This window comes from Branchiostoma lanceolatum, chromosome 19, assembly GCF_035083965.1.
Source record: "Branchiostoma lanceolatum isolate klBraLanc5 chromosome 19, klBraLanc5.hap2, whole genome shotgun sequence".
In the NCBI taxonomy this organism is placed as follows: domain Eukaryota; kingdom Metazoa; phylum Chordata; class Leptocardii; order Amphioxiformes; family Branchiostomatidae; genus Branchiostoma; species Branchiostoma lanceolatum.
In genome coordinates, this window is record NC_089740.1 from 4,226,118 (window position 1) to 4,251,357 (window position 25,240).

General features: G+C 38.4%; 1 protein-coding gene across 4 annotated transcripts in view; it reads left to right on the forward strand.

Annotated features, from left to right (window-relative positions):
- The window catches only part of LOC136425335 (adenomatous polyposis coli protein-like), a 91,206-nt gene that overhangs the window by 36,349 nt on the left and 29,617 nt on the right, over window positions 1-25,240 (forward strand). For all 4 annotated transcript variants that reach the window (XM_066414185.1, XM_066414182.1, XM_066414184.1 and 1 more), the window contains 4 exons: window positions 754-851; window positions 1,722-1,842; window positions 2,695-2,920; window positions 18,977-19,085. In XM_066414185.1, coding sequence (XP_066270282.1) covers window positions 768-851; window positions 1,722-1,842; window positions 2,695-2,920; window positions 18,977-19,085 — 540 coding nt within the window. In that variant the 5' untranslated portion in view covers window positions 754-767. The remainder of the gene's footprint in view (window positions 1-753; window positions 852-1,721; window positions 1,843-2,694; window positions 2,921-18,976; window positions 19,086-25,240) is intronic.

Here is a 25,240-nt window from a genome sequence, read left to right on the forward strand (position 1 = left end):
GGGATTGCATTTGTCATTTTGGGTGGTGACGTTAAATCCTGGATTTTAACAAGTTTTTGATACAATACAGAAAACTTGTGTGATGAATATTTTTCTTCCCCCTAGAATATTGTACTATGTTTAATATTTCATGCCAATACATATAGGGTCTAATGGTTCTACTTCAAAAATCTAATTGCTGTCTCATCTGTAAAAAGAAAAGATGGCAATGAAAATTTGCAATATGGCCACATCTGACCAGTAGCTTGGAAGGTACAACTGTAAAATTAATGTATTTAAGTTCACGTGGTTTTTATTTTGCACTAAAGGGAAAAGGGATTGTTCGCTGTGGTTTTGATTTCACGGCAGCGCTATAGTCACAATTTTACTACTACGGTATTGGACATAAAAGTTCGCGGCGGTTTTAAGTTTGCGGTGAAATGGTCGCTGCGAAAACCGCAACATAAAACCACTGCAAACATTTAAATTTGCGTGGTTTTTAATTCCGGGCGCTAAGAGGAAAATGGAGTGTTTGCTGTTGTTTGAAGTTCACGGCAGCGCTACATACATAATGTACAGTCGCATACTGCTACTGTTACAGTATTGGACAAAAATGTTCGCTGAGAAACGGTCGCCACAAAAACCTCGAACATAAAACCACTTCAAACATTTCTGTATCTACAGTCTGTTACTGTTACAGTAGTACATGTAGGTCTGGTCTATTTTAAGTACACAACTCACCCTTCATGCCTGCTGTTTTTTATTTTTGTTCAGGCACCAAGCGCAAGATGGCAGGGCCAGCCTTTGACCAGCTGCTGAGGCATGTGGAGGCCCTACAGACTGAGAACATGCACCTGAAACAGGAGCTACAGGTGTGGCAGTTCTACAGTTTGTTTGTTTTGCATAACTGTGAACCATGTTCTAAGACTTAACAGTAACCAGTTATGTTTAGTAGGCAAAAAAGGTAAAGGTACAGTACCCGGTAAATGCATTTATAATAAGTTCGAGTGGTTTTTATTTCGCGCTAAGGCGAAACTGATTCAGAAGCGTTTGTGGTGGTTTAAAGTTTGCGGCAGTGCTATAGTCACATACTGCTACATTATTGGACAAAAATGTTCGCGGTGGTTTTTAGTTCGCGGTGAAACGGTCGCCGTGTGAACCGCGGACATAAAACCACTGCGAACATTTCTGCATTTACAGTAGTCCCATAGCCTTTTAGAGGCTGTAGGGGCAGTGGGTTGTTATCCACTGTGTCTATAGGGTACATTATTGGAAAATGAGCCCATCCCTCTCCTTCTACCACCTTTTACCTCCCTAACCAAAGTCAGGTACACATTTTTACACCTGGGTTGAGTGAGAAAAGTTGTGTCAAGCCTTTCCCAAGGACACAGCATTGTAGGCTGCACGGGATTCGAACCCAGAACCTTTAGTCAATAACCCTATCCACAAGACCACCTTGCCTTGTTCTTGTGCACCATTCTGTCTTTGATAGATTGCAGCAGATCCTCTGACAAGCATAAAATTCTGATTGACCAGGGATGCTACTAGGTCACATGTGGCCACTTTGACATTTCTGACAGTAATTTCCCAATCAGGAAGCCTTAGAATGCACCACTCAAAATTCCGCATCGTCTAAGGGGGGAACCCCCTCTTCCACACCATCCCCTCTCAATGCTCCTCCTTCCAATTTTTTCCAAGAAAACCCCTAGATTGTTTCTCATCTCTGTTCTCTCCTGTTTCAGGACAACTCGAGCCACCTGACCCAGCTTGAGAGCGAGGCCTGTACGATGAAGGAGGTTCTCACACACATACAGAAGGGTCTGGATGAGGAGGAGAACCAACAGCCGGCTAACCCTACCACAGGTGGGTAGTAATGTCCCATTAACTACATTTTCTTTGTTCGTTTGTACTACATACATGGTTAACCACCTCATGGCATAGCACACCAGGTTTGTACTGAACATTATGTCATGCCTGGGCCTGATACGGGTGTTCCGGACCGTGTGATAACTATCCGGATCACATAGGGTTCGGGAGTGTTATCACACAGGCTTCCATAGAATATTTCGAATGCATTTCGAGCGCGCCGGTTGCACCGCCGTCGGAAATTCGGATACCGGATTCGGAGGTTAGAATCAATGTTGTATTCTATATTTACATTATTTTGTATAATTATCTGCGATAACCTTCAATACAGGTGTTTGGACCGGTCTCGCTTTGAGTGCGCCGGTTGCACCGCCGTTGAAAATTCGAATACCCGATTCAGACATTGGAATCGATGACTTGTTACAATTTTTTGTTTGAGGACACAAAACTCTGTTTTTTTGGGTGGACATGGATTAAATTCAACAAGCTGCATATCCTGAAAGATTTATTTGATCAACTCACACCGAGAACGACACCTACATTGTACTGTTTTCAATACGTTTGGTGGGTCCTTAAACATGCTCGAGGTGTGGCTCTCCTCAAACACAGGACCTCCATTTAACGTCCTATCCGAGGGACATCCCTTACAAAAGCTAGGTACTCATTTTCACCTGAGTGAAATGAGAAAATTTGTGTCAAGTGCATATACCTTTCCCAAAGACACAACGTCAACAGGGCATGTCAGGATTCAAACCCAGGACCTCTGGATTCTAGGACAAACAGCCTGCCACCGTGATGCCACTGAGAGTTTCAATGATTAATAAAAATTTTCTTCTCCCCCCTCTACAGAAAATGGCCTGGACCCTACAGCAGCACAGGTGGGAAACGGCATCCGCCTGCGGAACAAACCACTACGGGCGTGGGGGAGCCATGAGGGGTCCCCACAACAGAGTAACCACAGCGCGTCCAATCACAGTGCCAAGTCCTCCCACACTTCCGCAGAAAGCACCTCCGCAAAACGGAAGCTGATCGTTCAACCTTCGCGAGAATATCTGGACGAGTTAGAGAAAGAGAGGTAAGAGATGATTATTGTTACCTAAGTGTTCTACTGAAATGGTTTGTTACCTCCATGAAAAATGAAGGTATTGTTTTTGGTGTGTCTGTCTGTGTGTTTGTGTTTCCAGATATTTGCGGTCAGCACAACGCGACTACCTTAGAACCTCTGGATGAATTGTACATTTAATGATATTTGGTATTTCATACATGTACATCTACAGTACTGATTGCGTTACAATTAACGGATATCGCGATAGCGTCGCGTTATCGTCGCGTTACCGTCGCGATATCGTCGCGATAGTATCGCGTTACGGCAATGCGTTATTAACGCATTTGGGGCGGGTGAGTTTTGTCCGAGCCTCTTGATTAGCTATGCGAGATAACGCAAGCTATCGGGGTCGTTACCCATTCATATGCGCGGGCGGCGACATCACTTAAACAGTGCCCCGCCTACCCAGCGGGCCTCTGTCGGCGGTGTAGCCAAGGAGCCTTTGTCAAGTATTTTCAGCAGATGCTCGTAATTTCGGTTTTTAAATAATCATATTTCTAGTTTTTAAGTTCCGAGCAGGTTCTCCTGAACGTTGACAAAATCAGTCGATCGCAGTGAAAGCGGCGTTCTAGCCAGGTCAAGTGGATGTTTTGATCTTGGAACATGGGCGGCTGACCGTCTATGATGTTGATAAAATAGAAACACTGTGGTAATAAAATGTTTTCTCATGTATCAGATCAAGGATAAGACCAGATCAGAAAATCTGGTAGCGCAAGTTTTCATACAACGGCGTGTGCCTCCGACCACCGTGACACGCGATTTCTGGGCTGCTACCGCGCAAGGCGCGCTTGCTAGTCCGCCCGGCCAAAGGTTTCCGCTTCGCCGGTGGCAGTTTCTGGAATCCCATGGCGATAGACGCTTGGTTGATTGTCTTGCTTTTGTTTTTAGAAGACATGTTGTGATTATAATCGTATGCTAGTAATAAACTGACGTTACACCCACTAGACTAGAGTTTCTTCACAAGACGTGGTATGAAGTCACGCGGCCGAAAAATTACGTTCATTGTTGTAGAGTTTGAATTGTCTTGATTTACGTTCATTGTTACACCACCAGGCGGCAGGGCGAGAAATACTAGTACTGAGTCTGTTTTGAAAGCATATGGCCTCAAAAAAACCAAAAAACTTACATAAGTCATAGTGTATTCCTTTCTGTGTACGATATTTGTGAGTGCCGCGCTGTATCCCAGCGCACTTCCGGGATAGGAAAACAAACCCGCGTAACCTGCGTATGCAAATTTTGACCTAGATTTATCCAATCGCTGGTCAAAAAAACTCGCCTGGTGAAAAATGAAATCTGAGCGCGCTCCTTGAAGTGGAAACCATGGTGGTTTCGTCAAGATTGAAACCTCCTTGGTGAAGCCAAGCACATTTATCAACCTTTAATTTATTGAAGCAAAAATGGAACCCTATGAATTTGCTGTTTCGACGGTCGAGCCGCATGTTTCAATTTCATAGACACGTGCAAAGCGACGCTCGGCTTCTTTGATGGCATGGTCTCAAAGAAGGACCGCGTTGATTGTTGTTGCAACATTCTGCACGGATTTTTGTCCACCACTTTATGTTTGACATGTGATGATATATTGTTTGTATAATATCGTTTGTGTTATAAACAGTTCTAAGAGTGATTGTCCATATACGTGTCAGCATCTTCGTGTTTGACGACAATGACAATGTCGCTATAATGTGTTCGTAAGACTTTTACGGAATACATAAATTTTACGGAATTCATAACATACGAATTTTACGTAAGGACCGTATGTATTCCGTAAAACTTACTCGTGTGCAGAATTTCGTGAAATTTGAATTCCGTAAAAATTGTGTTTCTGTAGTAATGAATAAACTGAATACAGTTGATAAATGAGAATGAAAGTCATGCCGATCTGACCAATGACTGAATTGCATGAACCCCGTACGATGTGTTTTATTTCCCACTTTCCTACTTGTACATGTCTGTAGCCTACATTTTGCACGATCGGAGAATACGGAAATGTTTTCAGACGTCATAAAATCATATAGCGATTTTTTTTTCATATCTGACGCAGTACCTACCGTATTTCCAACATTTGTAATTTTAGACCTCCTTGTTTACACGATGGCGGCTCAGGCAAGATGTAGTGGCTGCCGAAAGATGATCGATAACTTACTTACCTTTTGTGTGAGTCGTGTGACGTAGAATATGAATGTGTTGTTCATAAACAACAGCGCATAACAGTTGTAGTAACGTGAAACATGTTAGAAATGATACGTAGTAGAATTAATGTTAGTTATGCAACGTGCCAGCGCCAACTAACAAGAGATCCAATTGCCTTTCGGTTTCCAATATTGTAAATACTACCATATTCGACGTCGGATGCAACTTAACCAGTAACTTACCTTTACTCTCTGGTTTACGTTAACCAAAACCTCCTTGAGTTAACGTTGCGTTTACCTTATGTTCAACAGTTGTTCAACCGTTCATTCGTATGCTTAGGAATGGATCCGAGGGATTCGCTTGGAAGAAAAACAATGCACTTTGGAATGATAAGAAAGTTCGTATCACCAAATTGAAAGAGAAAGACGTAATGATGTCAAAGAAAGGAGTTTAAAAATCGACTGTTTCTGTCTGATCCATGCCTTGGCAGACGTCGTTGTTGCAAAGACGTTTCCTCTTTGTAAAATTATTAGAGTCGTTATATACATTTCTTCCAACATTAAATACATATCATATAGTTCCTCAAATGTCAAACGTGTATTGAAAGGTAAGTCCTGACGCAACATGTGTAAGTCGGACAGAACACAGCTTGAGTTAGAGAAGGTAAGTTTAAAACGCAACGCAAACCAGAACAAAACTTCGTCAGAACAAGGAATTTATAGGGAAGAGCCTTGGGAAGAGGTCTCGCAAGAAAAACCCCGTGGGAAGCTCTCTCCGACAGTCAATATCGGCATGCATACACATAACAAAAGGTAAGTTACAAGGTGATAGGTAACAAGGAGGTTAAATATTCAACCTCCTTGGTGATAATAATGAATAAAGGAAGACCGCTCCTACGTATACATTGCTAATAGTCTGTGGCGAATAGCATGCAACAAAGATTGAAATACAAGTCAACACGAGTTAGGGTGTCGACTAGTGATAAGGAATGAACTTTTGGTTGTTACAAATTTCAAACGTAAATGATACTGTCCTGCCGCGCCACAAAAAGTGTGAAACAATAGAACACACCAGTGCCTGTACTCCAGTCTAGACAATGCTTTTGTTTACTCTGCGACGTGACATCCGAAAAGAACAGACTTTGAGATGTGTATTCCAATCGCTTTTTTGTTTCGTGAGGAAAGGAAGAAACCCAAAATTTCCCCGCCAGTTTGGCTAAAACAAACCACACCATCCAAAGCTGCTTTGCAATAGTAATTCTAAATATGTACATTAATTTGTCAATCCAAACTGATTTGAAACAGTGCAGATTTACAGGGATAGTAGCGCTGAGATTTCCAGAACAGAAAGTTATCTCAAATACAATTTACTAGTATTTCAAGTTCAGAAGTCACGACATAGCAAGTAGAGAAGAGCGTCGATCGTAATGTTTGGGAAAAGCTTTTCCAGAACAAGTCCGGGGTGACGATCAACTTGGTCGTGTAAAATTTCGAACGGTAAGTAATTAATGTGAGAAAAATTACTTTGACACACCCCTCACGCATTGGTTTTCTTGCGCAACTGCGCTGATAAAAAAAGAGTGAAACGAACACGGAATATGTACTCAAGGAGGTTAAATTATCCTTGATTTAACTTAGGTGGAGCGAAATGCCATTTTATGAGCAGTGCGAGAACTATGTCACATAATAATGATAGTTCATACTTAATCCCTTGTTTTATACATAAAACGCATGTTAGTAGAAACCGAAAGACTCGAACGTGGTGTTAGGGTAAACAACATATCGTCAACAGGACGAAACTTAAAACACACGCATGCTTGTGCGCGCTTGTATAATAGAACAAAACGGCTGGTAGCATTCGTCCTTGGACACTTTTAGTAGCCACTGAAGCATGCTCTACCTGTGTATGGAAAAGAGGACAAACAAACAAGATTATTAATTTTCCCAAATGAGTGACTTTGCCAGTCACCAACAGACTCCTGGCCAAAAGGGAATAATCTGGCGGCGAAATTTAGCGAGTAGAATCAAGGACGTCATTGTATAGAAGTGGTAGAATTCAGCCGACCGAGCACATTTCCCCACGATATATATTTATGTACATAACATGTCTTTTCCTAGCATTTCGACCAAACTTCGTAGCACCAAGCAAGTTCAGAAAAAAAACCCTCCTAGGTAGCACATTTCAATCGCCTGTTAGAATTAATTGTAGACCGGGCGTCTTCAGCGTGAGAATTCTTGTGGAAGAAGTTCGCTACACAAGCGCACCGTCCACCGCCCGCCTTTGATCAGGCCGGCGACAAAGAGAGATCATCAATCAATTTTGACAGGAGCGCCTGAGAGTCTGGGGAGGAATGGTCTCCCGTGTTGTGTATAAGAGTTTGGAGTTTTAAACTATCAGGATAAACTAATGCTGATATGAACATTTACAAAAGCATTAATTTGACTTTATTTCTGGATCAAATTTTCGAAACAACACTTGATCAGTGGCATGTAGCAAATTACGTGATGTTTCCCCAACAATCATGTTACTTTTCACGATATATGTTTCTGTCGTCTTTCCTCCTCGCAAGCAAATATTCAGCTTGTCACCGAACTTTACCGACGTAGATCGTGATGTCTCGTGAGCACACAGAACACTCTCATTTGCTGACGACGGACAACGAGAATAAGCGAACGTGAAACGAGGATAGCCGATTTCACAAGTCTCCCGGCTGTTTCACGAAAGGATCCCAACAAAATACACAAGGATTGCCGATTGTAAACAAGAAATCTTCTGTACAGGACTAATTCTGTTGGGACATACCGTATTCATGTACATGTAGTACGAGTGGGTAAAGTAAACAATGAACTTTACGATGCCGATATATTTCTAACGCGGCGTGCAGCGCCTTGTATGAACACGTTGGCGTTGAAGTATGGATGGGCGAAAATTGCGTCGCGGTCTTGCCGCTTTACCTCCTTTATTTTGTTGAGGTCTCGTGCTTGGAAATGCTTCGAATTTAATTGCAATTCTTATCTCACCATACCATCGTAAATGCATATTTCTGACGACCACATGCGGCCGTAACAACAAGTATTGTTACGATACATTTTCATGACAATGTAGCAGAACAAACATGAAACCTGAACCCACCTCATTATAGCAGCGTATGTCGCAAAATAACGCATTCAGTAGCAGGTCAGAATAACGCGATAACGCATTTTCCGACCTTAGGCCTGCTATTCAAGTTGCGTTACCGCGTTTGCGTTACGTTATCGTTGCGTTACGTTATCGTTATCCATACGTTATCCTTGCGACACCGTTATCGTTATCCGTTAATTGTAACGCAATCAGTACTGTAGGTGTTAGAAAGACACTGGTCAAGGTTGATTTTGAGCCCCCTGTATGTAACCTTGGTACTGCATGAGGTTTTTGTGTCTTTCGCCATGGACATGCTGTGGTCTTGTTTGTAGTATGGGTTAGGGGGTGAAGTCTGCTATCTCTTGTATGCAGAAGAATCATACAATTGTATTTGATAAAGTTTAGAATTTTATGTAGGATCATTTCTTTGGATTTGTATTACAGCACAGATAAATGTGATTAAAGCAAGTATATCTTCAAAATCTGCAAATTTTATAAGGTAAAAGCTGTTCTGCCTTTCTCTAAATATGATAAATGGCTGATAAAAACAACAGGATGCCCTGCATAATATGATAAGCATTTTAGCATATGAAATTCAAAATGAATGTGTCCAGCGTGCCTAAAATTTATTTCTCTGACACCATCGCTACAGATATGGCGTAAGTGGGACACGGAAACCAAAGGTCAATCTGAACAGATATGTTATTAAATATTCATGAGAAATGGAGCATCAAGACTGGAAATCACAGAGAGAGAATTATTTATAAGGTCCTTATTGTGTGATGTTCAACCACATACTGGCTGTGTTTGGAGGTTTTTATGTGTTAATTATTGTGATATTTTGAATTTTCATATTTCTGTCTATGCAGATTCTACATGTTTTCCTCTTCCAAGTAGAATATACTTTTGCCGCAATTTTTTGGCTTATTTTTCGCTTTACTTGTTCTTATAGAACAGGGAGTCAGGGACTCCGAGGTTTTTACGTCTTTGTCTTATTATTTCGAATCTTAGATTTACATTAACGATCATAACAATTTCTTTAAGATATTGTCCCCTCCTAAGGAGGCTATATTTTTTTGTTTTTTTGTGGCTTTTTTTTGCAGCTTATTGTTTCTTAGTTTATAGAACAGGGAGGTTTTGCATTTTTTTTCTTATTTTCAATTCTACATGTTCAATTCCAAGAAGGTATACTTACCACTGTTTGTTTTTGTATTTGTCTTTTTGTGGGTTGGTTTGGTGTTGTACTGGTATATTCAAGGCCATTATATGATGTCCTTGATCTACTTATTGACAGAAATACATGTCAGAAAGTTATTTGTGGATTTTCTTTGTGGTGGTGTTTTGGATACAGGTTGGTTATGAATAAAAATCGTCTGAATTGCAGATCCAATTTCACAGCCATTTGTCGACTATATCAAAGCTTCTCATTACCAAGCATACAAATGGTGAACAATATGATTCGGTGCCTAGAAATAACATGAAGTAGAATTTCTAATGTGTCGTCTGTGTAAATTGAAGCCACCTGCATTGAATGGGGAAAAATAGATTTTTTCTAACAAGTAAAGGGATGCCCCCCCCCCTAAAGATTGTGAAATTTTTATATTTCCAAAGAAATACATGAAAATCAAGTGGTAAAAGACAACCGATAATGTTTGTTTTTTTCCAACTGAAACAACCTTCCTTTAGTTAGGCCACACCAATTTAATTTGTTGGTTAGCGGATTTTTATTCTTAATAATATTATAAGCCACACAAAAAAATCATAAAAACAGAAGGCTGGGGTGAAAACTTGCACCTGACCCTGTTCCCTGATACTGTGTGCACCAAAGTAAAACCATTCCTCTGAGATTCTGTTTTCATGTTGTTTTTCCAATCTAGCATTTTTTTTATAGATTGTTTAAAATTTCGTTAACCAAATGAATTGGTGTGGCCTTAGTGTATGCCAAAAATGTGTGGCCTCAGTGTACACCACAAATAGTTTACTCAAGCGACTTGATAAAATTTCGAAACAGTCAAACGTTTCAGACAGCATCCGCTATCTTTTGTCAGTGACTAAGGAAAGATCTGGCAGAACCTTCAAATATTATTTTTTCAGTGTATTTTTGGTAGATAAACTTGCAATTCCTTTTACCTCAGCAAGCTTGTTGTTTTCAACTCTGAATCCCCAGTCTACGAATAAAGCACAAGTTTCTATATCAGCAAATTACTCACACAGCAGTAGTTGTCATCCCATGGAGTTACTTAACTAACTTATCTTGTAATGTACTTTCAGTAGATAAACGTGCAATTCTTTTTACCTTAAGTTTTCATTCTAAGTCTTGTTGTTTTCCACTCTGAATCCCCAGTCTACGAATAAAGCACTAGCTTCGAATCAGCAAATTATTCACACAGCAGTAGTTGTCATCCCATGGAGTTACTACACTTACTTATCTTGTAATGTACTTTCAGTAGATAAACGTGCAATTCTTTTTACCTTAAGTTTTCATTCTAAGTCTTGTTGTTTTCCACTCTGAATCCCCAGTCTACGAATAAAGCACTAGCTTCGAATCAGCAAATTACTCACACAGCAGTAGTTGTCATCCCAGGGAGTTACTTAACTTACTTATCTTGTGTATTCCAAATTACCTGCACACGTTCTAAGTAAAATGTCCTTGGCTGTCAATCGTAAAAGCTTTCAAATTTTCTGCGGTGAGGGCTAAACCATTTCTGTACAGTTGGGGGTGTCAGCATGAGGCCTTCTTGCAATTAATTTTTGTTTTGGTGACTCTTTGTATGAATATTATGGCACTATTGGTTTTTGCGTTAGGGCACAGAATGAAATTGTGGTATTGAATGGCTGAGGAGCTTGGCTAGCCGACACGAGATCCAGAGGTCACAGGTTCAATTCCCGGCATTCCTGGCTTGACATTGTGTCATTAGGAAAGGCACATGGCTTTCCTCACTCTACCCAGGTGTAAAAATGGGAACCTGACTTTGGTTGGGGAGGTAAAAGACAGTGGAAGGAGAGGGATGGGCTCTGTCATCCAATACCGTGCACTTAAGACACAGTGGATAACAACCCCACTACTCCTATATACGGCCTCAAAAAGGCTATTGGACTACATTATGTACATTGTACAATGTCCTTGACTGTGTTTTATGAATCTGAACTCTGTCATCCCTTTAGGTAATCAAATGGTTTGCCCCTAATCCTGGTAGGAAATTACAGAGAGTGGTTTGTCCCCAAGTGGTTGAAAGGCCTAGGATGAGGTTGTTTCATTATATGGGATCAACCAAACCAGAGCGCTCATTATTTATATGGAGGGACTCAGAGTCAAGGGATTTAGATAGCTAGAGTAGTATTTGTTCATGTTTCAAAATTTTGAAATGTTACAGTTCATTTTTTTCAAACATAATTTCATTAACTAAAAAAGCTGCAGCAGTAAATGCTTGATTCAAAAAACGATAAAATTTTTTACAGGAACTGGAAAAAATCAGCTACAGGATTTGTTCATGATTCAAAATTTCGAAAAAATAAGTTTCTGTATAGTTACTGTCTTGTGTTTTTATGTTTCTTTTTTGAAATCTTTATTAAGAATGTTCTGTTTTATGTTTGTATGACTGTTTTCTGTTGGTAACATATCCCAAGTAAAGAAATTCAGTTCAATTTTCAAACATAATATTATAAGTCTTGTTTCTCAAACAGCAATAAACGCTTTACTCTAAAATTAAAACAATAAATTCTTTTTTTACATAAACTGGAAAAGGCCCATCGTTTAAATCTGCTAGTTCATATTCTAGTCTTGTTTATTAACAAAATTTTGATGCACTACAAAGATATGATAAATGGATTTATAAATTGATATAATAAAGAGGTTATTACCTCCCTCTTGGGGTCCTCCTTTTCTTCTAACCTGATCAATCTGTTGTCTGTAATTATATTTCCATTAGATAGAATCTGATTGCGTAAGGGTTGAATCTCTGCTTCCTGCATGTAGATCTTAGTGACCGAGTGCTATATGCTTGCTGGACTTACTACATTGTATATTTCGTAAAAAAAATCATTTTAAAATGTCTCCTCTATTTTATCTAAACTCTAGTCAGAAGCTGTTAAAGGAAGAGGCAATGACATTTAGTTTTTGCTCCTCTAAGCCCACATTTCTTTTCCTTTCCCTTTTTGTATTCATTTGATAATAATCAATTTCATATGAATCGTATATTTTGTGGACCATTCATGTAGTGCCCTATATGTATGTCTTGCAGACAGCTTGATCATTATGCTTCAAAAATAGACCATATTAACTGAATTAAAAGGCAAGCAATTATGACAACATTTAAAACCTAACAAAAGATTTATGTCGCATAAGAGAAATGGACACACTATACAAGCCCTGTCCTATTATGTTTTCCTTTGTATTTTTCTTAATGTTGCCCAAAATATTGTTAACTAAAGTTGGTTACAAGAAAACATTTTGATCAATATTGTTGACAAAAAGGTTTACCAACAATTTTGGACTATTAATACAGCATACGACTGAATACTCAGGGTGCGAAATACTTTTTTGAGCCAGGTTGCACGGTGTGCAACCTAGGTAGAAAGCTAGGTTGCCCGTCAGAATTTCAGGTTGCCCCACCTAAAATTCACTGATTTCTTGAAATTATATTTTGTAAGTACATAGTATTTCATAGCCTTTAACGATATAACTGGTGCTTAAATGTTTTTGTTTCAAAATAAAATTCAATGATATAAAATGTAAATAAAACACCACAACCCACAACAAACAAACTTATACAATTCATGTGTAACACGGCTATTTTTTTAGTACAAATAAATCCTTTTTCAACACCCATAGACTTTTTGCTTTTTCTGCTCAGTAGGAAGAGTTACACTGCAATAGTTACACTGCAGTAGGACTTGTACCTGAGTGTACATTATTCTCATTACATCCCTCACTTAAAAGTTGCTACTGGGCATATTTTCAAAATCTAATAAAAGTACCCCCGGAATAAAATTACCTATATTATTAATTGAAAAATTCACAGGTGAGTTATTAATGATATACATGTATGATAATCATAAGATAAATACAATAGTCTATGTCATTGTCCAGTTTTTATCTCACTGTCACAACATTTTAACAACTCTGTTTATTCTCTAATCATTGTTGCAAAGTAAAGAATTTTTAAATCCCAGCTTATTATCAGCACAGTGGCTCCATCTCCACTTCTGCAATTTTTAATTTTGCCCCCAAAAAAGCACTAGCAACATTTCGCCCATAGAAATACACAGCAACTCAAACGCAATCACGCGATATCCAGCGAGAGTCGATGAATTCAACATGGCGGCCAAGAGCCGAGCGCTAAGCCGCGCTCTCTTTCCGACGAATTTTTGCGTTTCAGGCATAATAAAACAGGTTGACTATGGATGCAAACGAGTGAAAAAGTATCGGTAACTTTATTAACTTGTTTAGTTGGGGGTCAATTTATATGTTTGGTTTGAAAATTTACGAGACTGAGAGCGAGTGTGTGTGCACACCACACGGGTGTGTGAGCTTCCTTGGTCCAATTATTTTCTACTTCGTCCAAGAATTTGCCGCAAAATCGATTTCTCCGGCCCAAAATGTAGGTAGCGCACCGCGCAACCTGGGTTAAGAGATAAGTTGCGCCAACCAAAATATTGTTGCGCTGCGCAAGTGCGCAACCGGGTATTTCGCACCCTGATACTTAAAAAAAAGGTTGCATGACTTTCCATACAGACTACAATGATTTATATTCAGTGCCATAATTCTCCTCTGTTAATATCTTAACAAATCGTTGTCAGCGTTCCACAGAGAGCTACAGTTCATGCCAGGCCTTTGTCTTGTACTGAATGACTTATAAAAGGGAACAATAAAGCCATTGTGTAAGTGTGACAGGTTTAATGTGCTTATAGAGATAAATATTGGGGATGGTTCACTTCGTTGCCACCTGCGCTGTATGGTTCAAGAGATTTTCGATATTTTAACATTTAATGGGCTTGGGCATGTTAGGGCAAGGACAAGTTTATTTCATGGTTTGGTAAATATAAGTGAGAAAATAGTATATATTTTCATTGAGGGAATAGAACAAGATGTTTGGTTCAAGAGATTTTCGATATTTTAACATTTAATGGGTTTGGGCATCATGTTAAGGCTAGGGCAAGTTTATTTCATGTTTTTTTGTATCTAGTGAATAATATATTTTTTCTTTTTTATTGAGGGAATAGAACAAGATGTTTTGTTCAAGACATTTTCAATATTTTAACATTATAGTTTACCTCATGGTTTTGTGAATTAAGTGAGAAAAAAATGTTTCCCTTTTTCATTGAGGAAATAGAACAAGATATTTAATAGGCATGGGCATGTTAAGCCTAAGACAAGTTTATTTCACGGTTTTGTGAATTTAGTGAATAATAATATTATTTTTCCTTTTTTATTGAGGGAATAGAGCAAGATAAAAAAACATGTAGCAATGATCGCATTCTATAGGAGTGTCTCCAGCTTTAATTCTTCTAATTTTTTTTAGATGTTGTTAAGTTTTAGTTTTGAATCTGTTATTTTAAGCTTACAAAAATACAGTTTTATGTCAAGAAGTTCAGATATTAATTTTTGTAAGTTCCAACAAGCAATTGCAAATTTCTATCCCTGGACAGAGGGACAGGTCCTGTAGACAGTGATATTTTTATTTTGATGATAATGAGTATTTTCCAGGGTTTGAATTTCCGTAAAAAGTTTGAAATGCAGTGATAGTACTAATACTAACTTAAAGTCTTTATTGTGTAAATAGCTACCAGTCAATTTTCCAGCCTTTGTCTCTTTAAAGTTGCAAAGATTTAAATTTCATTTCTGTATTTTGCTGGTTTATTAGAGTTAATTTAGACTACCAACTACATTGTAGTGTTGCACCTTTTGAATTTGAGTAATTCCAACGGCACTCCCCAAATCCTTATAATCGCTATCTAAGCACTTTGGTTCCAAGTCATTAGGAAGATTTCTTATTTTCCGCCTCAGTGAGGTATATAATACTGAGAAATAAATTCAACCTCCACCAACATTCCATGCATCATACAACTGTTCATTGCATTTAGAAATTGTGCCCAATCGTTTACAAATTTGAATCTGACACAAACTATATATAGTACATGACAATGTACGTGTATAGTATTTGAAGCCTTGTTTTTCGTTGTCTCCAAGCACATGTATACATGTAGGGTTTGGTTCACTGTTTTACAAAATTAATGTATGTTTTATGTACATTGTAAAACTATGATATTTGAAAACTGGTCTTTCTTGTGGTGTGCTAATTATTTTGTCTTTGGAAGACAGAAACACCCCTCCAGACACACACACACAAAAAAGTCATAAAAGTCCTCCAAAATTTGCATAAAACACTAGTACTAGATCTGTCCCTACATCTGCTTGGAGATGAGATTTTTCTTGTCAAAATGGTGATGGCAACCAGAACTTTAATTCTCTCTGCCCGTCGACAGATTGTCCCATTATCAAATTGGTCGTGAACTTGGTTGTCATGAATAATTAACGAGGGCAGGGAACAGATTGTGTGCTTACGGCTGTCTTCACTCGGAGAAATGCGTGGTGCCACGCCCTCTTCCTCTGGGCATGGACACCTGGTTTTTTTTACACACAAGTTCACTGACATACATGTATGTACATAATTAAAGGCAACCAAAGCAATATTAGGGCCCAAAAAATTGAAATTAAAAAAAGGCTAATATCTTTATGGTAGTGACATTTACTAAACACTGTTAAGCACATTCGCGTCATAACTTCACACTTTGAGCATTTTAAAACTGAGCAAAAATGTGCTATATGCGTACAATGATCCCCTTAGTTTCGCGAGCCTACAAAAACCCCAACCATATTTTTGCATAATGGATGTCACTATACAAATATGATAGTGTTGTTTGAAACAATCATGTATAGAAATGACTAAATGAATTGACTTTCAAAATCCCATTTTCGGGCCCTAATATTGCTTGGGTTTCCTAGACGACACTATAAATCTAGAAAGACACTCTAAATCCGGAAAACTTTCAGTTTAGAAGAAAGCTGCTAGGAGGCCACTACTAATGTCACGTCTTCCCGAGCACAAAAGCTACCTACCAGGCCAAAATCGTGGCCATATCTTGTCCCAAACACGAGATACAAGGACCAGAATTTCTGCAGCTGCAGTACCAAAGGAAGCTGTCAGGACACCCAACATCTAATAATGTTTTTGAATTTGAAAGTTTGAAAGCTCAAGCCCTACCCACATACAAAATTTCATAATTATCCATCCGTAGCTTCTGAGTTCTCAAACAAAACCATGATACAGAAAAAAAATTCAACCTTTTTGGCTGTTACATTTAATGCATTTAAGTTTGCATGGTTTTGATTTTGCGGTAGGGAGAAAATGGAGTGTTCACAGTGGTTCTGAGTTTGCGTTTGAAACAATGATAGCACTACAGAAACACAGGCAAAAAAATAGCGGTGGTTTAAAGTTCGCGGCAAAGAGCTTACCACGATAACCGAAAACTGTGTGTGATGGTCCAAACCTTACAGTCCGGTCTGGGATGACATCTTGAAAAGGGGATAGTTCACCTGTTATGTCAATCCTTCCACAAATGTGGTAAATCGAAATAAATAAATACATAAACATAAAACCATGCAAACATTTCTGCATTTACAGTATGATAAAAGGTAGTAATAATCAGATCAAACAATCAACTCATTAGAAATGTTAATAGGATGAAAGCAAAGATATGTAGATGACAAAATCCCTTCCATATACAGTTATGGTGATGTTATAAAGGTCGTTCTTTGCTTCCTCGCCGGCTTATAAGGAACACAGATCAATACATTATTGGAGTCAAGCTGTCGACTGCCAGATTGCCCCTGTATCGCCTCATTAGTATGCGCAAGCAGGCGTAGTTTCAGGGTCCCTACAATGCATGGAGGGTGGATGTATTTCTGACATTGTATCCAGGAGGGTGGGTTCACTACAGGCAGGTTAGGACAGGGTTTTGAGTGACAGCGGTTATGTTTGTTTGGTAAGGTTGTGTCAATGTCATTGGGTGGGTATGCAAGGTCATTGCCTGTAGTGTTATTGTGTATGTGTAAGTGTAAGTGAAATTCTTATTATCGTTCAAATCATATTAGGTCAAGGGCATGAAGTTGTGATGATATGTAATCTGAGCTAGATCCAATTTTAAGGAATTCAACATTATTATAAGGTGGTGTCTAATGTACTGTTGTCAGTGCCAAGATCTTATAATGATAACCTTCCATATTTGTTTTCATCTGTCTGAAAAAAAGTAAGATCTAAATAGAATTCAATAGTATACTGTAAAATTGAATGCAGAAATGTTTGCGGGGATTAAATTTCGCGGTAGGGCGAAAATAGAGTGTTCGCGTTTGAAACAATAGTAGGGCTACATTCACACAATGGAATGGCTTTTCGTAGTGGTTTTAAGTCCGCAGTAAAGAGTTCATAGCGAAAACCGCGAACATAAACCACTGCAAACATTTACAGTGATTCAGATTAATAAGATGGCCTCTGTACAGTACTGTGAAATATTCATATTTACAATATTTGTGTTCATTTTAACTTTCACCGAGAAGGTTATGCATAGGGTAGCGTTTGTATGACATTGTATGTATGTATGTATGTTTGTAATGTACAGCATAACTCGAGAAGGCTTGAATGGACACTGTCTTGATATTTTTTGAAAATAAGTTAGAATATTCAATCTTAGTCACTGTCTTGTAAGGTGTCCTCAGTCTGTAGTTCTGTCATCTGTAATGCAATAATTGTAGAATATTCATTTTTTATTAAGTTGTGTGTTCATTTTTTATGCAGACAGTTCTGACCTACTTGTAGTGCTTCATGCGTCACTTGGCGTATTAGGTTTATTACCATATGCAAGCTTATTAGACAGATCTGTGTCAAACTTGGTATGATTCATAAGGAGCAAAATTATGTTTGTGTGTTCGTGTGTGTGTCTTTTTGTATGTCTGTGTGTGTGTGTGTGTGCCTGTGTGTGTGCCTGTGTGTGCCTGTGTGTGTGTGTGTGTGCGTGTGTGTGTGTGTGTGTGTTTGTGTATCTATGTGTATGTGTGTGTACTGTGTACATGACGTACGTATGTAGAGGAGGGGTTTCCAAGGAGGAAAATATATGAAGGTTTCTGTTAACTGTTTTTATCAAAGTAAATTTAAGGTTTTGTATAGAAAGTTGCTGTCAATTTGATGTGCATTTTTTTCCTTGTTTTGTTTATGTCGGATTTGCTCAAACTTTCGCCATTGAAAACATGATACGTGTGTACCAAGCTACTGCATTCCATTTTAAGTTCATAGTGACTTGCGATGAAACGACCATTCTAACGCATTTTGCAAGATATTATCTTTGTTCTGTCATGTGAGAACCATGAAGATAAAACCATATGATCACATATATTTCAAGATTAGATTTTTCTGCATTGACTATTCTTTCATGATTAGGCCACCACATGTACACCAATTTGATTTCTTGGTTAATAGATTTTTTTGTTTAATTGTAGCAAAAATAATCATGAGAACAGAAGGCTGGGGTGAAAACTTGCACCAGACCCTGTTCACTCCCTGAAACTGTGTGCAAACTTTCCTCTGAGATTCTGTTTCATGTTGATTTTCCAATCTTGCATTTTTTCTAAAATTCCATAACCAAGAAATAAAATTGGTGACTGGCCTTATTGCCAAAGATGTTCATGAATTTGCTAACAGTATTTTTCTTGAATATTTTCAGAGCTCGGTTGCTGCAGGAGATAGAGGTAGAGGAGAGAGAGAAGGAGCTATACTACACCAAACTACAGAGTCTCACAAGCAGGATAGACGTTCTACCCATCACAGAACCCGTACGTACTGCTTTGTTTGTTTGTTTGTTTGTTTGTTTGTTTAGGTCTTTGTTATAAACCATTACTTTTTTGTGTATTTAACCTCCTTGGGTAAGGATTGATCCACAATCATAATTTTATAACATAACAGTCCAAAAAAGACTCCAGTCCTTGGTGCTGAGCAACTATCCAATGAATTAAACACTATTTCTTGACATGGTATGGTAAGGATTATTCCACAACCATATAACATAACAGTCCAGAAGTAGTCCAGTCCTCGGTGCTGAACAACTATCCAATGAATTATACACTATTTCTTGACATGGTATTGTAAGGATTGTTCCACTATCATATAACATAACAGTCCAGAAATAGTCCAGTCCTTGGGGCTGAACAACTATCCAATGAATTATACACTGTTTCTTGACATGGTAATTGTATTAGGATTGTTCCATGATCATATAACATAACAGTCCTGCAATAGTCCAGTCCTTGGTGCTGAACAACTATCCAATGAATTATACACTGTTTCTTGGCATGGTATTGTAAGGATTGTTCCACTATCATATAACATAACAGTCCTGAAGTAGTCCAGTCCTTGGTGCTGAACAACTATCCAATGAATTATACACTGTTTCTTGACATGGTATTGTAAGGATTGTTCCACTATCATATAACATAACAGTCCAGAAATAGTCCAGTCCTTGGTGCTGAACAACTATCCAATGAATTATACACTATTTCTTGATATTGTATGGTAAGGATTGTTCCACTATCATATAACATAACAGTCCAGAAATAACCCAGTCCTTGGTGCTGAACAACTATCCAATGAATTACACACTGTTTCTTGACATGGTATTGTAAGGATTGTTCCACTATCATATAACATAACAGTCCAGAAATAGTCCAGTCCTTGGTACTGAACAACTATCTGATGAATTATACGCTGTTTCTTGACATGGTATTGTAAGGATTGTTCCACTATCATATAACATAACAGTCCAGAAATAGTCCAGTCCTTGGTGCTGAACAACTATCTGATGAATTATACGCTGTTTCTTGACATGGTGTTGTAAGGATTGTTCCACTATCATATAACATAACAGTCCAGAAATAGTCCAGTCCTTGGTGCTGAACAACTATCAAATGAATTACACACTGTTTCTTGACATGGTGTTGTAAGGATTGTCATTAAATTGTCTCAAATTGGAGGCCGTAAATGCAGTGGGTTGTAATCCACTGTGTCTAGGGCACGGTATTGGAAGGTGGAGCCCATGCCTCTCTTTCCCCCATATGTGTAATTTTTTTACCTCCCCAATTGAAGCCAGGTTACTTACACATTTACACCTGGGTGGAGTGAGGAAAGTGCCTTTTACTTAAAGATGTAATAATAACACTTAAAATATGTATAGTTTCCTCACTTAGTCTAGTATTTTTAGGTAATCAATGTGACTTTGGTTGCTGAAAGATGGAATATCACGAACTGTCCCTTTATTGTAACAAACAATGTGACTTCGGTTGTTGAAAGATAGCACATCACAAACTGTCCCTTTATTGTAATTAATACACAATGTAAATAATGTAAAAAAATATGTTTCCTGAAGTATTTTTCAGTTATCAATTTGACTTTGGTTGCTGAAAGATGGAACATCACGAACTGTCCCTTTATTGTAACAAACAATTTGACTTTGGTTGTTGAAAGATGGAACATCGCGAACTGTCCCTTCACAGTAATAAACAATGTGACTTTGGTTGTTGAAAGATGGCACCTCAGGCACTGTCCCTTGATTAAATATGGCAGCCGTGTCAGTAAACTCATTCGACCATATTCCCATCTATATTCCCATCTGTTACCCCACTGCACCCAACGTGGAGAACACAACTTGATTGGAGTATCGACCAGCCATATATCTGTTCCAAAATCGAAAGTTCTCCTTGCAATCTTCCTCCAATCCTTTAAGAGCCACATGTAAAGGGGCTTTATGTAATATTTTGGTTGCAAGAATGAAAATATTTCGAATAGCAAAATTTCCATGCTATTGACAATTATGGTATTTTTTAGTACATTCGTATCATTATTTCATATTTCCAGCATTTACAAACAGCGCAAAAACAACCCGCACCAAGGTCCCCTGATTTTTGGGTGGTACCAAAAAATACACAGCCTGGTGTAAAAAAAACTGTAGCTTTTCTACACATTAATACAATCTGATAATGCTGCATATGCACTCAGATATCGTTATAGAATACTAAATGTTTGATTCAACTTAGTATGTAAAGAAACAACCCAAAAAAATTACTTCAGATGTCGTCCAAATGTTACATTTAGTGCCTTTAAATTCTTCACAGCAACATGGATTTCACACTGATTGAATTATATTTCAATTTGGTAGAAACGTTGCGCGGACGTCAGTCTGGTAGGACGAGCTATTATCCCAATAACATTTCAGCGTCACAGACACAGACAGGTTAGCAATCAACATCACGGGGCAGGGGCCACGCTGAATATTAAAAGGATTCCCGCGAGTGACTCACTCCCGCGTATTCTTAGAATAAGCAATAACGGTGGGCGTATTACTGTACGTGTATATAAGAAACTGTGTGCGGTTTGTTCGCCAATATCGCACACATGTCGGTGGAAGAAAACATGCGGATTCAGGTACGAATTACGATTTTTAGTTAGCGTATGTATTTTCCCACGGTAGCTATTGTAGGTTAAATGGTTCTTGATGTTTGTATGTAATTTAGCTTGACGGTAGAACACGGGCTGAACTCAATTTGTATCGCAAATCCTGCCATATTGCTGATGGCGAACGGAGATAGTTTGGCACGCCGTATCCTTCATTTGTAGAGGGTCAAATCGTGTTTCCTGAAAATTAGATTTTTTTCTGCGTAATCTAGTTGCTTGCTGTAATTTTGTAATTAGAATTACAAAATATTTGAAAAATGGAGCATGCGCGGTACAGAAAAATACAACCTTGGCGTTGTCATTTACTAGACTAAGTAAAGTTGCAATGTTAGAATAGCAATCAACCTTACAAGTATATTCAGAATGATTTGTATTCAATGAATAGATACTGTCTGCAATTTTGTAATCAAAATGAGAAAGGACAGATTTTGATTATCAAGTTATAAAAATATTTTTTTAATGACCATTTAAGAAATATGGAAAACATGGTAGGCACATGAAAAATAAAACCTTGGCGTTGTTGCATGTTGAATGTATTTGATAGTGCTTATCATATAGAACAGCAACCAACCATATACTCAGTATTGTACAATGTACAATCATACTGTATCATATCCAGGGAAGACAGGTTTCGTAGCAATGTCAGTGACCAACAGTTTAAAGCATGATGGCCTAAGACTAAGAGTAATACACTAAGTGATAAATGGATGTCAAACAGGCCACAGAATGAACGTTCTATTCTGTGTGAATTGCAGATGACTCGTGGAGCTGACTGTTCAGTTTTAGGACATTGATTTTTCGGCCCCTCCCCGATAAGCGCTTAAGCAAGCCCGAGGTTATTTCCTCTTTGTCTCGGGGCCCGTCTCGTATATCAAAATCCTTCCAAAACAAAATCTTACCTTGAAAGTTCAGTTAGGTTCTTGGTAGAAATCATTCTAAAGTTAAGTGAAGAAACAACATCAAAACCTTCAGATGTTGGTAGAAATAATTCTAATTAAAAGCAAAGTTGAACTGTAATTTCTAATACAAAAATTGGACATAAACAGTGGATTGCTCATTCCTTGACAAAGACTAGAGTTGGACAATCAAAAATTTGGGTCAGTCCAATTTTTGTGTTGGAAATTACAGTTCAACTTTGCTGAACAACATCCATTTCAGAATCTGTATGATATGTTTCTGTTCTGTTTTGTAGTACTTAGTCAATAGACTGCATTGTGCCATAAGACATAAGATTAGGACTCAGGTATTAGAATCAGTACAGAATCATCAATATGGAATTCAGTTTGCACCAATACCACAGCTCTTATCCATAACGTAATAAGTGTGGTGGATTCTTTAACATGCTTAACTTAAAGACCATCCTTTGTCCGAGGTTATGATGTTTCTGAAACGTCCTAAGTTGAATATCCTAAGCACAAAAGTGTCATTTTATCCAGTCATTGTAACATCTTATTCAGGTCATGATATTGAATATATGTAGTCATGTAGCTAGATGAAACAGATGGCAAGGCCAACATTTTCTACCACATCTATCAGCAGCGCCTCCTAGTAGAGATTAGTCAGTACTGCAGTATTATTACACGGAATGTCTGAAATTGTTCAGTAATTAGTAAGCAGTTAAGGTCATCATTATGTATATTAATAATGCCATCAACTCTTTCTTCTTAAAAAACATGTTTATAAAGAAAATGCATGAGTTGTCAATTGAGCAATGTTAAGTCAATTCCCTTCTTAGAATTGATCTTATACCAGTTATTGTGAAGAAAACAAGGACAAGAGGAACATGTATTTTTGAAGATGTATTTTCCTCCCAAGCCCCCCTCCCCCTCTTTGGGAAAATATGAATGTGACAGTCTGTACTGTACATGTGCACTCTAACTAAAGTCTCCTTGACGAAGGTCACGGTGTAATTTCTCACACGAGACTGTTCCGTTAATTTGTGGTCAGCGAGGCACGCCATCAATCTATGCCATCATGTATGGAGCATCTGACAACGGAACGTTCCATCTCTGTCTGGGGGGTACAGCCTTTAATGGCAGACTTGCCCTACATATGATGTCCCTGTAGCTTAAATGGTAGCAGCCTCACAGTTGAGCTCCTGGTTCTAGTTGGTATTGTATATTACTGTGTGACCCGGTTCAAATGGGGGGAAGGGCATCCTGGTTAAAGCTGCATTTGTCCTTCGGATGGGACGTAAAATGGAGATTCCTGTGATCAAGGAGGTGCCTCGAGCATGTTAAAAAGGGCACACTGTAACAACAGCCTCATTACTCAGATGGGTATCTACTGGCTGTACTTCAGATGAATTGTAATTAACTGATCTCCCAGCAAATGTTGTAGCATGCTAAAACGTTTTCCTAGCTCCCATTTTTTGTGGCAGGTTAGGGTTGGCGCAGAAAATCGTAGCTACGCGTATCGTTTGTATGGAGCGTGTGAAGCAAGAAGTTCCGTCGCTGGTAGGGTAAGGGCCTTAAATGCCTGACTTGACCCATATACAGTGAACGGATCACCCAGCAAATGTTGGGGCACGCTGTATACATTACGTTTTCCTAGCTCCCATTTCTGGTGCCAAGGTAGGCAGTTTGTCACAGGCAAATGCATGATATGCAAGTTTGCGCACATACAATTGGAGTAGTACACGTAATTTCAGACTAGACTTGCACTTGTGAAGGTTGCATTAGCCACTGTTTTTTATACCACCAGTAGAAATAGCACACACAGTCACACTCTCCTTGTTTTATAGAATTTGTATATGGTGTAATACTACATGTATACTGTAACGTTTGAGAGCTTTAATTTGTGTTTAATACTATGATCATGTTGCATGTAGATTTATCAAATTGCATGTAAAATATTACCAACAAGCAATTTTGTATGAAAGAAAAAAGAAAATTGCTGTATTTTGCTTGTGCACATACTTTCTTTTTTTTTGGTGCAAGACTTAAGTGATTGTTGTTTTTTTAAATCTGCTCCAGTGCAAGTTGACCCTAAAATGTATCTCGAGGCCTGACATTCGTCCGTTGTTGCACTACTGTTTTACCATCAGCATTATCTCCAGTATCATAATTATACTATATTCTAATGTAGATTCGACCCCTAATGGCAAATAGACTCTCACATTGAGTGCATGTAGATTTTCAGCCCATTTTTTTTTTCATTTGCTCCAGTGCAAGTTTACCCTAAAATGTATCTCGAGCCCTAACATTAGTCCGTTGTTACACTACTGTTTTACCATCAGCATTATCTTCAGCATCATAATTATGCTGTATTCTAATGTAGATTCGACCCCTAATGGCAAGTAGACTCTTACATTAAGTGCATGTAAATATCCAGGCTCGTTCTCCTAAGGACGTTAAGCCTCATTGAGGTTGAGTGTTGTTTGATCCGGTGACTTTTAAAACTGTTCCCATGGGTGTTGTATGGTCCGTAGGCTAATGCTGATGTGTGCATTTTATGTACTCATATTCAGGGTGTGGTTTGCATA